Source organism: Mustela putorius, unplaced genomic scaffold, assembly GCF_011764305.1.
Source record: "Mustela putorius furo isolate JIRA1106 unplaced genomic scaffold, ASM1176430v1.1 tig00000083_pilon_pilon_pilon, whole genome shotgun sequence".
Classification (NCBI taxonomy): Eukaryota; Metazoa; Chordata; class Mammalia; order Carnivora; family Mustelidae; genus Mustela; species Mustela putorius.
Window position 1 is genome coordinate 24,029,240 of NW_025421273.1, and position 16,588 is coordinate 24,045,827.

The window sequence follows — 16,588 nt, forward strand, 5'->3', positions numbered from 1 at the left end:
AGATGCCTCATCCTTCAGTATCTGACAAAATGATACAAAGTCCTCTCTGATTAGTGGAGAGATCATCCAATAAAATACAGTAAAGGAAATAATATTGTTAGAAACTTCAGAGTCAGAGGAACAGGTAGTAAGGACCCAAAGAATAAAAAAGCTGAGCAATTAAAGGCCACAAAATAAGAAAAATGTCTCTAAATGTCAGTTTGTTCTAATTTCTAGTCCGCCAATTTTACATGAAAAACAAATGGCATACACAATGGTTCTCAAAATAATAACTGTTTCACACTATCAAATAATGTAGTCACTGGCCCCATTCGTCTATGGAGCACCCAAAATGTGGCTAGTGTAAAATAACACTTAACTTCAAAGACTAAGTAGACAAAAAAAAAAAAAAAAAAAAAAAAAAAAAAGAGAGAATGTAAATCATTCCATTAATAATTTGTTGATTACATGTTGAAATAATATCTTGGATATACTTGGCTAATATCTTAATGCCATTTCCAGCTTTCTTTCTCCATAGCTTTCCAGGCATTTTACATTTAGCTACTTGTGTTAGCAGTATATCCCATGTTTTTCAGCCTCTACGCTTTTGCTCCAGCTGATTAACCTAAAATACTCATACTTCTTTGCTTTTTCTGAATTAGATTTTTTTTTTTTATTTATTTGTTTGACAGATAGAGATCCCAGGTAGGCAGAGAGAGAGAGAGAGAGGAAGCAGGTTCGCCGCGGAGCAGAGAGCCCGATGTGGGGCTCGATCCCGGGACCCTGGGACCATGACCTGAGCCGAAGGCAGAGTCTTTAACCCACTGGGCCACCTAGGCGCCCCTGAATTAGACCTCTTGATAATCTGAAATTATAGGCAGCCTAAATGCAACCATTTCATTACTTTAGCATTTGAATACTTACAGTGTCGTATGTATAATACGAAACAAGAAAATGGGTGAATAAATTATCAAATATCCATAGAACAGAATACTACCGCAACCTATCTGTGCCTCTGTTTCTTCATCTTAAAAGGAGCTAGAAGTTACATTATCGGGGTTGTTGGTAAGGGCTGAATGAACTAAAGTGCTTAGAATAAGTGTCTGGCAAATAAGGTGTAAGTTATTATTATGAAAGTATTCATATGAATAAATCTCAACAACAATACTAATTGAAAAAAGCAAGTTGCAAAGGACTATTTTGTTTGCAAATGACGATTTATATAATGTTGGAACATGAAAACAATGTATTTTTCAGAGACTTATTCATATGTCATTAATACATAAAACAGTTGACTTCAGAAGAGCTGTTAATGATGGAGAGAGAAGGTAATTCAATTGGAAAAAGGCAGGCGGCTCAATAATCTATTTCTTTAGCTGGCTGTGAGTATTGAGATGTTTTTGTCTGATATAATTCCATTTTTTTTTTTTTTTAAAGTTTAAAGACCTAGTTCCTCCTGGAAGGCATTCCAAATTTCTTTTTCTTTACCACTACCCTAAACACCATCCCGTGTTCTCCTTTGTTGAATACACTGTCGTTATGCACCTCGGTAGCTAGGCCTCGGGAGCTGGTGCATCTAGAATAAGCTGGGTCTAAATTAAATCATGCCTCTCTTCACAGCTCTTCCCAGACTGCCTCCCTTTTGCAGACCCTCCACCAGCCGCCGTCCGAGAAAGTTGAAAATGACGGAGGCGCGCTTCCCTCAGCAGACCTCGTAACTCAGCAGATCGGGAACGTCTGCTTTCTCGGCGGAGGCCGGGCCGCTGCCCAGCCTCCAGCACGCCCTCTCCCCTTCTCGATGGATCTCTAAACGAACCCCTACGCTTGGCATCCCCAGCTCCCCTATTTAGCCGGAGCAGAAACTGTTCCCCTCAGCAGATTCCCTGTTCTCACCCATAGAAGATCCTTTCTTCTTTCTCGCCCCACGCCCAGGGGCACGACCCGGATAGGCCTGGCACCACTATCTCTGTCTGGACGGCAAAACCGCCCTCCGGCAGGTGTCCGATACCACTTCCGGGCAAGGCGACGATCCTCTTACAAACGCCACTTCCCACTCGCAAAACCGCCGCGCAGGTCCTAAGCGCATGCGTCCAAAGTGCCTCATTTGAGGGAGGTGGCCCTCTCTCTTCCCGCTCCCGCGGCAGTCTCGCGGTATTTCCTTCTCCCGCGGGAGTTATTTGAATGCTCAGGCGGTAACTGCACCCTGGGTGCTCAGCCGCGGGCCGAACCCGGACCTGAGGCGATTTTGTATCCTTGACCTGCGCTCTGTAGGGCTCCTGCAGCCCGCAGCAGACGAGGCTCGTCCCGGCCGGGTCCCGCTGCCATGGGGGCGGAGAAGAAGCTGCTGCCGGTTAAGGAGGCCTTTCAGCTGGCGCAGCAGCCGCACCAGAACCAGGCGAAGCTAGTGGTGGCGCTGAGCCGCACCTACCGCACGGTAAGCGCGGCCCGGGGGCTCGGCCGCCGCCCCTCGCCCCCCTGGGACCAGCTTCCCCCAGGAGCCTCCCATGACCTTCCGGACTCCAACCTTCTGAACCAGTTCGGAGAGGCCTGGAGGCCTGCCCGACGTCGCCCGGGCACCCCCTCTCCCCAGCAGCCTCCGGCGCGGACCGTTAAATCTTTGTGAATTTGGAAAGCAACGTTTACGAGCACCTGGCGGACCAGGCGCCAAGTGTGGCGCCGCTGGGTGGAACCGAACGGGGAGGTTCAGCGGTTGCTGTCCCTCAGGTCACCGCCCACATCAGGAACGCCAGAGTCTTCACAGTTAAATTGAATGGAATCACCGAATAACAAATTAACCATTAAGACCCGGATCTTTCTATTTATGTAACTACTCTTTTGAGTGGTGCCTTGAGAAGAATAGGACAATGACTTTCGTGAAAATAAATTATTTTGAGGTCCAAGAAAAACTAAGTTAATATACTCGGGTTTAAGGATGTGAGATAGGATGTGAAAAGGTACTTGCTGTGTAAAATTAAGGCTAAATGTAAAATATGAAAGCCATTGTCGATTTTGGGTGGTTTCATGAGGAAGCTTATTTTTACTAATCTGGCACCAAGCATATTGAGAATTCAAGGGTATTAAGAGTCAAAGGAATCCTTTCACTGTCAATATTCACATTTGTTTTCCTTGGAAAAGTACATTTTTCTGGAGAGAAATTTGTGCAGGGTTTTTTTGTTTTTGTTTTTTTTGTTTTTTTTTTTTTTTTTGTTTTTTCTTTGATAGTTTGGAAACTGAACTGAGAGTTCACTAAATAATGATTTTAGTTTTTCTGAGTTATGACTAGGGCTTTCAGCACTCTTCCGGTACTGTTGGGAAAAAGGGATTGTATCAGTGCAGTTTGTGAAGGGTTTCTCTTTGTCTTTCAGGTGGATGTTAAAACAGTTTTTCATGAGGAGTTTGTTCATTATCTTAAATATGGTATGGTGGTCTATAAACGTGAACCAGCCGTGGAAAGAGTAATAGACTTTGCAGCCAAGTTTGTTACTTCATTTCACCAGTCAGATACGGAAGATGATGAGGAAGAGGAAGATGGTGGCATTTTAAATTATTTGTTTACCTTTCTTTTAAAGGTATGAAAACTGGAGCTTTGGGGAAGTGCTGTAGAAAATTTTGCATATTAAAAGGGCCATGGGAGTTTATATGTCTTAGAGAATGAAATCTTTATTTATTTATTTTTTACAGAGAGAGAGAGAGAGAGATCACAAGTAGGTAGAGAAGCAGGCAGACAGAGAGGGGGAAGCAGGCTCCCTGCAGAGAGGGAGTGGGGCTCTATCCCAGGACCCTGAGATCATGACCTGAGCTGAAGACAGCGGCTTAGTCTACTGAGCCACCCAGGTGCCCCAAGAATGAAATATTTATTAACTGAGAAAATGTCTGTGAATGAGTCTCTGCCTTTTGTAGGAAATACTAGAACTGTCATTGAGATTAAAATATGGACTTAAAATAACTGCAGTATTAAGTTTTTAATGATCTCTCTTAGCCAGTTCTCAGAGCATTTTAAATGAGTTTTCTGTTTTAGAAGTAAAGTAAGAATTACTACAAAGAGAAGTATGCTCTTGGAATTTAGCTTATATTGTGTGTATTGTGAGACTTTTAGTATGCATATGGATAAAGGTAGCATTGTAGTTTCTCTGCAAGTAATGAATTATTTTAGTAATGAAGAACTTTAGTAAGTTTCTGAATTCTAAACAAATTCAAATGATATGTGATTGTAAATAAATTGTGATTTGTTCCCATTTCAGTCTCATGAAGCAAACAGCAATGCAGTTAGGTTTAGAGTGTGCCAGCTCATAAACAAGCTGTTGGGAAGTATGCCAGAAAATGCCCAGATTGATGATGATTTGTTTGATAAAATTAATGAAGCCATGCTTATTAGATTGAAAGATAAAATTCCAAATGTGAGGATACAGGCAGTTCTGGCCCTTTCACGACTTCAGGATCCCAAAGATGATGAATGTCCTGTTGTTAATGGTAGGTGTAACTTCCTAAATTCTTTTTCATTTCCTTGACTTTGTTAAATTCTGTGTAGAGAGCTTTATTTTCCCATCTCTCTCTCTATGTAAAATCGTATAGGTCAAATATATATACATATATATATGTATATATATTTAATTTATATATGTATTTATAGTTTATATATGTAACCAAGTTATATATATAATTTATATTAATATATGTATGATTTTTTTAAATACCCAGGTAGCCACCACCCAAATTAAAAAAATAGAGCATCATCAGTGCCTTTGAAGTCTACCTTATGTCCCACCCAGTCTCCCTCAGAGTTAATGATTATCCTGAATTTTGGGTTAATTATTCTCTTGTCTTTCTGTTTAAACAATTAACCACATGTGTGTACCTTTAAAAAAGTTTTGCTTGTCATTTTTGTGTGCTATATGAGTCATACTTTTCTGTACTTTCCAATAATATATTTATAATTATAACATTCATCCATGTTGATATATTTACTGTCTTAGAGCATTCTGTTGTATAAATTGTAACACAGTTAATTATTTCTAATAATGACAGACCATCTGGTTTCCAGTTATTTTGCTCTGCAAAAATGGTGTTGTTGCTATGAACTTCTTATCATGGCTTCTGGTGCACAGGTTAAAGAGTGTTTTCTGGGATATATACCTAGGGTGGACTTATTAGCATATGTGCACATTCAGCTTTATTAGATAAGACACAAGTGTTCTACAAAACAGTTTACCAATTAATACCCCCAGTAACAATACATAAAAACATTCATTGATCCATATTCTCTCCAGTGTTAGATATTGTCAGATTTTAAAATTTTTGTTTATCTGTTTGTGTGTGTGATATATATCCTTTTTATGCATCTTTTCATATATTTAACAGTCAGCTGTATTTCTTCTATATAATGCCTATTAATGTGTTCTCATTTTTGGAAAGAAATTCTGGAGTTGTATGAATTGTAGATCTTTTTAAATTTTAGATGGCTCTTTGTTTCAACCTCTTTGGGATATCTTCTGTTAGAAATTACTAATGTCAAAATTAATCAGTCTCTGATTTTATGACTTGTGCTTTTTTTCTTTTCTTTTTTTTGATTTGCACTTTCTTTTGTTTAAGAAATTTTTCTCTGCCTCTGGGCTTGTAAAGATACCATATTCCACCTTTCCATATATGCCTATCTATGACGTTTCAGGCACATGTTCATTTTTCTCTTTGTCCTTGTTACTAGCTTTATAGTCAGTTTGTTTTTTTTTAATTTTTTTTTTTAAAGATTTTATTTATTTATTTGACAGAGAGAGATCACAAGTAGACGGAGAGGCAGGCAGAGAGAGAGATAGAGGGAAGCAGGCTCCCTGCTGAGCAGAGAGCCCGATGCGGGACTCGATCCCAGGACCCTGAGATCATGACCTGAGCCGAAGGCAGTGGCTTAACCCACTGAGCCACTCAGGCACCCAATAGTCAGTTTTGATTAATATTTTTTGGTGTTAAATGGTACACATAATATTGTATAAAATAAATGTTTAATAGTCAACATGTACTTAAGTATAAAACTGGGGAAAGGGGCGCTTGAGTGGCTCAGTGGGTTAAGCCTCTGCCTTCAGCTCAGGTCATGATCTCAGGGTTCTGGGATCAAGCCCCGAATCGGGCTCTCTGCTCAGCAGGGAGCCTGCTTTCCCCCCTCTCTCTCTGGCTGCCTCTCTGCCTACTTGTGATCTCTCTTTCTCTCTTTCTCTGTCAAATAAATAAATAAAAATCTTAAAAAAAAAAAAAACTGGGGAAAATTTGAAAAGTAAGGGTGAATAAACATTTACATACAGGGAATGGATTTGGTTTCAGGGAGTAAAACGGAACTTTTTTTTTTACAAAGCCTTATTATTTTAAAATATATTGCCTGCTATGCTAGCCTTTCTTCTAGATCTTGATTAGCAAAGACATAATCTTATTGATGGATTTTCCATAATCTTTAGGGCTCTTTGTTTTTAGTTTTAGCCTTTGTGCCTAGTCTGTTGACAAATTTCTTATTCTATTTTTTTTTTAAAGATTTTATTTATTTATTTGACAGAGAGAGATCACAAGTAAGCAGAGAGGCAGGCAGAGAGAGAGAGGAGGAAGCAGGCTCCCCACTGGGCAGAGAACCCGATGTGGGACTCGATCTCAGGACTCTGAGATCATGACCTGAGCCGAAGGCAGAGGCTTTAACCCACTGAGCCATTCTGGCACCCCTCTTATTCTATTTTTTAGAGGAAATTGGCAGAGAAAAATCTTTCGCTAAAATTAAATGTGTAAGACTAAAAAATGAATATTTTTTAAAGATTTTATTTATTTATTTGACAGAGAGAGACCATGCAAGAGAGGGAACACAAGTGGGGGTGGGGAGTGGGAGAAGGAGAAGCAGGCTTCCTGCTGAGCAGGGAGCCTGGTGTGGGGCTCCATCCCAGGACCCTGGGATCATGACCTGAGCTGGAGGCAGACACGTGCCCCCAAAATGAATATCTTTATAAAACATGTTGTCAGATATCAAAATGTGGGCTATCTTATGACTGTGGTTAAATAGATAATATTTCTTTAGTGTACTAAAATGTATTGCTCTATTTTTAGCATATGTTACTTTGATTGAAAATGATTCAAATCCAGAAGTTAGGCGTGCTGTGTTATCATGTATTGCACCATCAGCAAAGACTTTGGCAAAAATTGTGGAGCGTACCAAGGATGTAAAGGAGGCTGTCAGAAAGCTGGCTTATCAGGTAAATAGGCCTAGTAACTTGTGTAGACATATTCTTAAAATATTTTTGAAAAATATTTGGCATGTAATAATGATTTCTTCAATTTTTATGTATTTTTATGAGATTTTTATGGATGGAGAGTATAGATAATTTAGGTAGATTCTTATTACATTGAATGTGTTACCAGATATTAAATTGTTTTGGAAATTCTGGGTTATTAGATGGAAATATTACTAGTTATGAAATATGTAGACTGTTGAGTTTAATGACCACCTTATTATCATTACTATCTCTTTAAGGTTTTAGCTGAAAAGGTTCATATGAGAGCTATGTCCATTGCTCAGAGAGTAATGCTCCTTCAACAAGGTCTTAATGACAGATCAGGTAAGATAGACTTCTGTATATACAAAACATCACTAGGTTTTGCTGTAGTAGATTTTGAAGATTTAGAAAGCATGTGTCCTTAATTATGTCAAGTAAGCTTGTCATTGACTTGGCCTGTCAAAGTTTAGCTGGTTACATCATGTAGAAAACATTTCAAAGGGTTAAAGATCCTGGTAGTTAAAGGAGCGGTGTTTTTTAAAAAATTTTCCTGTGTTTTACAGATGAAGAAACTATATCTGAAGGCTATATAGCTAATTTATATCAGAGGTAGGGCAGAAACTCTTTTCAACTCTCTCTCATATAAAGAAGTACTATCTATTCCCTTTGTGTATTTCTTTTCTTCTCTTTTTCTTTCTTTTTTCTTTTTTCTTTTTTTTTTTTTTTTTGGTATTTGAGAGAGAAAGAAGCAGATGACCTCCCACTTAGGTTGAGGAGGAAGGCCTGACACTGGGCGTAATCCCAGGAATCCCTGGAATATGACCTAACCTGAAGGCAGACACTTAATGGACTGAGCCACCCAGGCACTCTCCCCTTTGTGTATATCTTGATAGGAATGTGTGCCATGCTATGGAAACAGAAATTAGGAATGATCAGAGTAGCATAATTTTCCTTTTTTTTTTTTTTTAAAGATTTTATTTATTTGACAGAGAGATCACAAGTAGGCAAAGAGTCAGGCAGAGAAAGCGGGGAGGGAAGCAGGTTCCCTGCCGAATAGAGAGCCCGATGCGGGGCTCGATCCCAGGATGCTGAGATCATGACCTGAGCGGAAGGCGAGGCTTAACCCTCTGAGCCACCCAGGCACCCTTTTTTTCCTTTTTCTCTCTGTTAAAACTAGAGACTCTGCTTACAGGAATGATGAGGAATCATATATATATATATATATTTTTTTTTTTTTAAAGATTTTATTTATTTATTTGACAGAGATCACAAGTAGGCAGAGAAGCAGGCAGAGAGAGAGAGAGGAGGAAGCAGGCCCCCTGCTGAGCAGAGACTTTGATGTGGGGCTCGATCCCAGCACCCTGGGATCATGTCCTGAGCCAAAGGCAGAGGCTTAACCCACTGAGCCACCCAGGCGCCCCGAGGAATCATATATTTTAAATTTCCAAACTCCATGAGAAGACTAAGATAGCTTAATTTTGCCATAGCAAGAAAACTTGAGTTTTAAAACATTGTCAGCAGACTAATGACTGGGAGGATGACTAAAAACTAAGAATAAAGTCTGTTCAGTGATACATGCTTGTATGATTCACTTCTGCAAATAGCAGTCATGTAATAGAAGAAGTCAGGCATCGGGTAATAAAATTGCTATCATAATGTTAGGACTAACACTGTAGTCCGTGAACCCTGTGGAGAAGGAATGCAGAAATTTTTGTAGGCTGTGATAGTGGTTGAGCATTTGGGTTTGGGCCTTTTCCGTTTTCATTAGAAGTGAGCAGCATTGTGACTTTTGCAATATTATTGTACCTTTATTTTTTTCTTCAGTATTTCTCTTTGTTCTTAGTCTCTTCTCATTTTTATTATAAATGTTGGTTTTATGTTAACATTAATCTGGTAAAAGGTAATTAATACAGACAAAATATAGGAAATAGAAGCTAGAGGGAGCCTCTGTTCACTTATATTTCAAATGACTTAACAGATGCTGTGAAACAAGCAGTGCAGAAGCATCTTCTCCAAGGCTGGCTACGTTTCACTGAAGGAAATATATTAGAGTTACTTCATCGGTTAGATGTGGAAAATTCGTCTGAAGTGGCAGTCTCTGTTCTTAATGCCTTATTTTCAGTGACTCCTCTTAATGAACTGGCAGAAATCTGTAAAAATAACGATGGCAGGTATATTATTCATTACTTGAAATGTGATGCTCAGGAACTTCTACAATTAAAATTAGTTCTTTTCTAGTCCTTTTCTGATTACTTCAGACTGTTTCAAAAGCTTTTGTCTACCTCACTTGTGTTTTCTTTGCTCTAGTTGATGACTTTTCTCTTTTATCCTCCTTGTGTAAGAACTCACTACCTTATCATAGACTACTTGAACTGCATTCTTTTTTTTCCCCATTTTTGCATTAGCTTACCATGGAAAGTCCAACAACATGCTTCCCTCTTGTATGTTTGCTTGTTTGATTCTTTTTCTCTAAATATTTTCATTTGTGTGTGGGTGGATAAGATAATGACTTTGAAAATTAAAAGGATGCTAGTTTTAAATCAGGTCTGCTTTTTATTTCCCATTTTTTATATCCATTCAAATTTTTAACTTTAAGATTTTTCTTTTTCTTATTCTCTCCCTTTTAAATGAAGGAAACTGATTCCAACAGAAACGTTGACTCCTGAAAATGCTTTGTATTGGCGTGTTCTTTGTGAATACATGAAATCGAAAGGAGATGAGGGTGAAGAATTTTTGGAGCAGATTCTGCCAGAGCCCATAGTATATGCAGAGTATTTACTAAGGTAAAATTTTCTTTTTTTTGTTTGAATTGTACTTTTGTTCCTGCCTGTGTCAACCCTCTAGCCCTCTCTTTCAAAGTCATGCTTGATTGGGGGTCAATTAAAAATCATTTTTTGGCTAGGTAGGGATAAATAGGAATGTACATTGAGTCTTTCTGAAGAACATTCTGTGCTGGACAGTACACTGAAAGAGTAAAAAGTCAATGTTTAGGGACATTCCTTAAAACCGTTAGGATGTGATTATGAACATTTCTCCATAAAGTTGATAATGAGGATGTGTTAACTCTGAAATTGGTTGGCAAACCTTTTCTGAGGGTAGATAGTAACTATTTTCGTCTGTAGACCTGTGTCGTAATGACAGTTCTGTGGGGGTTCAAAAACAGAGAATATATGATGAATGATTGTAACTGTTTTCCAATAAAACTTTTTTCTACTTATAAGTACATTAAATTTTAATTTCATATAATTTTCATCTGTATATATTTTCTTTTTTTTACATTTTTTTAAAAAAAGATTTTATTTATTTATTTGACAGAGAGATCAGAAGTAGGCCCAGTGAGAGAGGGAAGCAGGCTCCCTGCTGAGCAGAGAGTCCAATGCGGGGCTCTGTCCCAGGACCCTGAGATCATGACCTAACCCAAAGGCAGAGGTTTAACCCACTGAGCCACCCATGCGCCCCACATCTGTATATATTTTCAAATGTATTTGTGTATACATCCATGTGTAAACAAGCTTCCATTTAAAAATGTAAAACTTAGAGCACCTGGGTGGCTCAGTGGGTTAAGCCTCTGCCTTCCGCTCAGGTCATGATCTCAGGGTCCTGGGATAGAGCCCCACATCGGGACCTCTGCTCAGCGGGAAGCATGCTTCCCCCCATCTCTCTGCCTGCCTCTTTGCCTACTGATCAATATCTGTCAAATAAATAAATAAATAAATCTTTAAAAAAATAAAAATATAAAACTCTTAGCTTACAAGCTGTATGAAAACAAGCAGCAGGTCGTATCTGGTGCATGGGCCATACTTTTCCAACTGATAAGGTGAACCTTGGTGGCTAGTTTAATATTAATTAAAACTTTCACTATTTAGCTTTTTGTTTTATAAAGCTTTTCCAAGATTATTATTCTCATTTCACTTTAAAATTACTAAGTCAAACATGAATGCAATTCTTGTCAAAATTCAAATATGTAGAAGAAAAATATGGAATTTTTTTCATCTCCTAATCCCATTTATCTGAGTCATCAATTTAGGATATACACTTTCAGACCTCTTTCTTTACATTTATTTGCACATATATTAAAATACATAATTTTTTAAAAATTTATGTAAATTTTTTTAAACATAGCACACAATACATATTTTTGGTTTTTTTCCCAACCTCTTATATCTGATCATTATATGTTGGTGCACATAAATTTACCACACTCTTAACAACATATTATCCCATAGTATGATGGCAGTGCTTAATTTACTTCTCTGGTTAATGGATGTTTAGTGTGATTCCAGTTTTCACTGATAAAGTTGTGTTAACTATACATTTTATGTATGTTTGGGATTTTTATGGGGTTGATTCCCAGAAGTGAAATTGCTGGGCCAAAAGTTACGTATATTTTGGTAGATTTTGGTGTGTAGATTTTTAACTTTGTGCTTTGGGTGCATTTTTTATTTTTTATTTTAATTAAAGATTTTATTTATTTATTTGATAGAGATCACAAGTAGGCAGAGAGGCAGGCAGAGAGAGAGAGGAGGAAGCAGGCTCCCTGTGAGCAGAGAACAGGGCTTGATCCTAGGATACCGGGATCATGACCTGAGCCGAAGGCAGAGGCTTAACCCACTGAGCCACCCAGGCGCCCCTTGATGCATTTTTTAAAAAGCTTTTTCCATATAATAGGAATTATAGACCTGAATTCTCTTTATGTGGAATGTAGTATTCTGCTTTTGCTTATAATGATTCCACATAAGTTAGGAGGCAAAACTATAAATGCATTTTAATTTGTAGGCAAAATATTGAATCAAAGATAAATATCTTAAATGTGAGCCAAAATGGAAACTTACAGCTTGAGTTGATAGTAACATCATAAAAAATATGTGTGAATCTCTACTGTTTCAATAGTAATTGTTTCAGATGTCACTATTTAATTAGAGTGTTCATTATAATGCTGTTTGGGCCATGTTGCAGTATGTCCAAAATGAGTTTGATGCAATGCTCAATAATATGAATTAATATAAAAGTAGTAAATGCTTATAGAAAGTAAAAGAAAATATGAGGAAGTAAATATTTAAGTAACAGAGGGAGAGCCTCTCCTCAAGGATTGCTTCACAGGATTGCTGAAATCCGTAGGTAAGGAGCTTGCTTCCCCTGGCTCTGAGAAGTCAGGGATTCTTATAATTCCTCTGTCACTTAATCTGTGAGTTTTGAAATAGGTAACTTTTTAATCAACTTTTTTTCATTTATAAAGAAGAAAACTTTGAAAATTATATTTTAATTATTATTGAAAGAATGCCTTAGAAATAGAATGGCTTTCTTTTTGGAGCAACATCACTAGATAGGATTAGCTTATTCAGGTACAGAAACAAAATTAAATGGAAAAATTACTTCCTCATAATCTGAGAGAAGTATTTTCAGACATATAGTAGCAGAAAGAGGTATTCAGAATTCTGATATGAAACAATTTCGGGTTACCTGAGGTATTCTTGTAAAGGAAGAAATCAGGGATATTAAATTAGGCTTGCCAAATATGAGGAAGAAAAAGAGACACCAACACAAGTTTTAGAAAGTGACCTTAAGTATAAATTCTTGAAGAGAGCTTTAGGAAAAGGCTTTCTTATTCTTGAGTGCTCTTCATTGTAATGAATGTGTTTTAAAATGGTTAAAAAAATTATATCATGGTAATTAAAATTGGTGGGTCCATTTTAAGTTGTATTTATGCAGTTTGAGATTTGTACTCTATTAATGAAACAACTACTCTGAACTTATTTAAAAAATTATTTTTAAAAAACTTATTGATGCTATGCATTGTGCTAAAGCTGGAGTGGTAAGGTACTCAAATGGGAGGGAAGGATTCAAAGATGAGTGAAGGTTTTATAGCCTGTCAGAAACCAGGAACTCTAAGCTAATGATTTTGATAATTATTAGCTTCTTTCTTTTAGTTTTATCCTAGAACCCAAAGAGTGCTGATACCACTGAAAGTCCTAATCTCATGGCCAGAGATTTGTGACCTTTTATTTACTCTTGGTTATCATTTTATAGGCGAGTCAGTTTATTCATCATACATAGTTCTGCAGTTTTTATAACTTGATTTTTGTTGACATTTTATTTATTTATTAATTTATTTTTTAAAGATTTGTATTTATTTATTTGACAGAGAGATCACAAGTAGGCAGAGAGGCTGGCAGAGAGAGAGGGGAAGCATACTCCCCGCTGAGCAGAGAGCCCAATGTGGGACTCCATCCCAGGACCCTGAGATCATGACCTGAGCCGAAGACAGAGGCCTAACCCACTGAGCCACCCAGGCGTCCCAGTTGACATTCTAAAAATGACGTTTTTCATCAGGATTGTTTTTCATATTACTTTCAGCCTAAAGGCACCAAATTGTGTAAGCTTAAACTCTTAATTCTACCTTTAAGTAGCCTTTTGTTCACACAAAAAGAGAGATCTTTTGGTAGGCTGTTGAATTTTATCTAGGTGAGGCTTATAAAAGACCTTAATTTGAGCAGGGATAGTAAGAATAAAAGGGTAGTTGATGATACTTGTTTAGGAATATCTACACAAAATAAGAACAATACAGATATTAGTAGGGCCTCTAAGTAAGGATAATACAAATTCATGAGGCTCTATTTTTCTGATTTTTTAAAAGGTCATTGCATTCCTGTATAACTTGTATAATTAGTATTAATTATTACTTTTAAGCAAAAGAATAATGGTCAGTTAGGGATGATGAGTGAAGACTAGCTCTTTATGAAAAATTGAGTTTTTAGGGGCGCCTGGGTGGCTCAGTTGGTTGAGCGTCTGTCTTTGGCCCAGGTCATGATCCCAGGATCCTGGGATCCAGTGATCTACCCCCATGTTGGGCTCCTTGCTCAGTGGGAGCCTGCTTCTCCTTCTGCCTCTGCCTGCTGCCCCCCTTGCTCTGTCAAATAAAAAAAATCTTAGGAAAAAAAAAAAGGCGGGGATACCTGGGTGGCTGAGTTGGTTAAGCATTTGTCTTTGGTTTAAGTGGTGATCTCAGGGTCCTGGGGTGGAGTCCTACATTGAGCTCTCTGCTGAGCGGGGACTTGACTTCTCCTTTTCACTCTTCCTCTGTGCTATCTCTCTCTCTCAATAAATAAAAATCTTTAAAAGAAAAATTGAGTTTTTATTAAAGGGATCCAAGACTCTAATTGAGAATACTGGTTACATTGAAATAATGTCACCAACTTGAGAGACATAAATATGTGCTTTTTGAAAATTTCCCATAAGAAATTTGAATCTTTAATAAGTATATTTTCCAAATTCTTTCTGATTCAAGCCCATAAGTTTGCAACAGTTCATAACAACCGCATAGAGTTTATTCTTTAGGCCAAATTAGTATAACATGGTATAAACATCCATTTGGTTGAAGTTATATGAATTGAAAAAGACCCTTTTCTGACCTCATGGGGGACCTGTTTAATGTTTTTTTTAAACAGATTTTACATTTTATTTATTCTGCTTGTTTTAGTTATATTCAGAGTATCCCAGTTGTGGAAGATGAAAAGAAAAATGATTTTTCCTATATTGGAAATTTGATGTCAAAAGAATTTATAGGTCAACAGTTGATTCTAATTATCAAGTCTTTGGATACAAGTGAAGAAGGAGGAAGGTATGTCTAAATATTAATCCTCATCCCAATTTGCTCTTTTAATATCCTGTATTGAAATATATTCTTGTTACAGTATGATTAAATATATTTACATTTAACCTAGCTCTCTATAGTGCAATAGAGTTTTCTTTTTCCTCTTATACGTGTAATATCTAGCAGGAAATACACCCTTTCTCTCTGTGTATACATACGTGTGTGTGTGTATGCACACGCATATGTATATCCCCCATCTCACCTCTGTGGAGTCAGAAATCCACATAAAACTGTTGACCTCTCAAAAACCTAATTATTGGGGTGGCTGGGTAGCTCAGTGGGTTAAGCCTCTGCCTTCAGCTCAAGTCATGATCTCAGGATCCTGGGATAGAGCCCTCTGTGCTCAGCAGGGAGCGTACTTCCCTCTCTTTCTCTGCCTGCCTCTCTGCCTACTTGTGATCTCTCTCTCTGTCAAATAAATAAATAAAATCTTTTAAAAAAACCAAAACTGGGGCGCCTGGGTGGCTCAGTGGGTTAAGCCGCTGCCTTCGGCTCAGATCATGATCCCAGAATCCTGGTATCGAGCCCCGCATTGGGCTCTCTGCTCAGCAGGGAGCCTGCTTCCTCCTCTCTCTCTCTGCCTGCCTCTCTGCCTACTTGTGATCTCTCTCTCTGTCAAATAAATAAATAAAATCTTTAAAACAAAAAAAAAACCCACCAAAACTATTAATAGCCTATTGACTAAATGCTTTACCAGTAAGCATAACATAAAAATTGATGTAAACAGTTGATTAACATGATTTTCTATATTATATGTACTATATATCATATTCTTATAATCAAGTAAGCTAGAAAAAATGTTACTAAGAAAATCATAAGGAAGAGAAAATAAAGTACTGTACTGTATTTCTGGAATTGTACTGTACTATATATGTACTATATATGTATATATATACATATATATATATATATTTGCCCATATGTATATGGGCAAAAATATGCATATAGGTGTTTCCTGTGCAGTTTGTATCCATTTTGTTCATATATATGGAAATACATTCAATTTTTTCAGAATAAATCAATAAAATTGCAGACTTTGCTTAAAGATTTCTATTACAGGGGTGCCTAGGTGGTTCAGGGGGTTGAGCCTCTGCCTTCAGCTCAGGTAATGATCTCGGGGTCCTGGGATCGAGCCCTGTGTTGGGCTTTCTGCTCAACGGGGAGCATGCTTCCCTCTCCCTCTCTGCCTGCCTCCCTGCCTACTTAGGATCTCTGTCTGTCAAAAAAAAAATCTCTATTACAGAGAGGGCTAGTGATACTATCTGAAAAAATTTTTTTAAAAGATTTTATTTATTTATTTGACAGAGAGAGATCACAAGTAGGCAGAGAGGCAGGCAGAGAGAGAGAGAGAGAGAGAGGAGAAGCAGGCTCCCTGCTGAGCAGAGAGCCCAACATATGGGGCTCGATCCCAGGACCATGACCTGAACTGAAGGCAGAGGCTTTTTAACCCACTGAGCCACCCAGGTGCCCACTATCTGAAAATTTGATTCACTTCTGATATTTTGTCATTTCATCATGTTGATTTATGACAGATTTTAGGGCCATTTATAAAAAAATACTTTTTTGTAGAACATGAATTTTTGACCTAATCTGTACATATATTTTGTACCTATAGTGATAAAAAAGAACTGATACAAATATAATTAAGTCTGCAGAATAAATGTTAGAGATAAAATGTGTTTCTGTCATGGTTAAATGAAAACAGTTCTTTTTGAATGTA

At 37.6% G+C, this 16,588-nt stretch overlaps 1 protein-coding gene across 1 annotated transcript in view; it reads left to right on the top strand.

Annotated features, from left to right (window-relative positions):
* The first annotated feature begins 2,157 nt into the window (after nucleotides 1-2,157).
* Nucleotides 2,158-16,588, top strand: part of NCAPG (non-SMC condensin I complex subunit G) — a 53,393-nt gene continuing 38,962 nt past the window's right edge. The window contains exons 1-8 of the mRNA XM_004773410.3: nucleotides 2,158-2,413; nucleotides 3,345-3,548; nucleotides 4,221-4,449; nucleotides 7,051-7,196; nucleotides 7,475-7,559; nucleotides 9,196-9,388; nucleotides 9,851-10,000; nucleotides 14,695-14,835. Of these exons, the coding sequence (XP_004773467.1) occupies nucleotides 2,303-2,413; nucleotides 3,345-3,548; nucleotides 4,221-4,449; nucleotides 7,051-7,196; nucleotides 7,475-7,559; nucleotides 9,196-9,388; nucleotides 9,851-10,000; nucleotides 14,695-14,835 (1,259 nt within the window). The 5' untranslated portion in view covers nucleotides 2,158-2,302. The remainder of the gene's footprint in view (nucleotides 2,414-3,344; nucleotides 3,549-4,220; nucleotides 4,450-7,050; nucleotides 7,197-7,474; nucleotides 7,560-9,195; nucleotides 9,389-9,850; nucleotides 10,001-14,694; nucleotides 14,836-16,588) is intronic.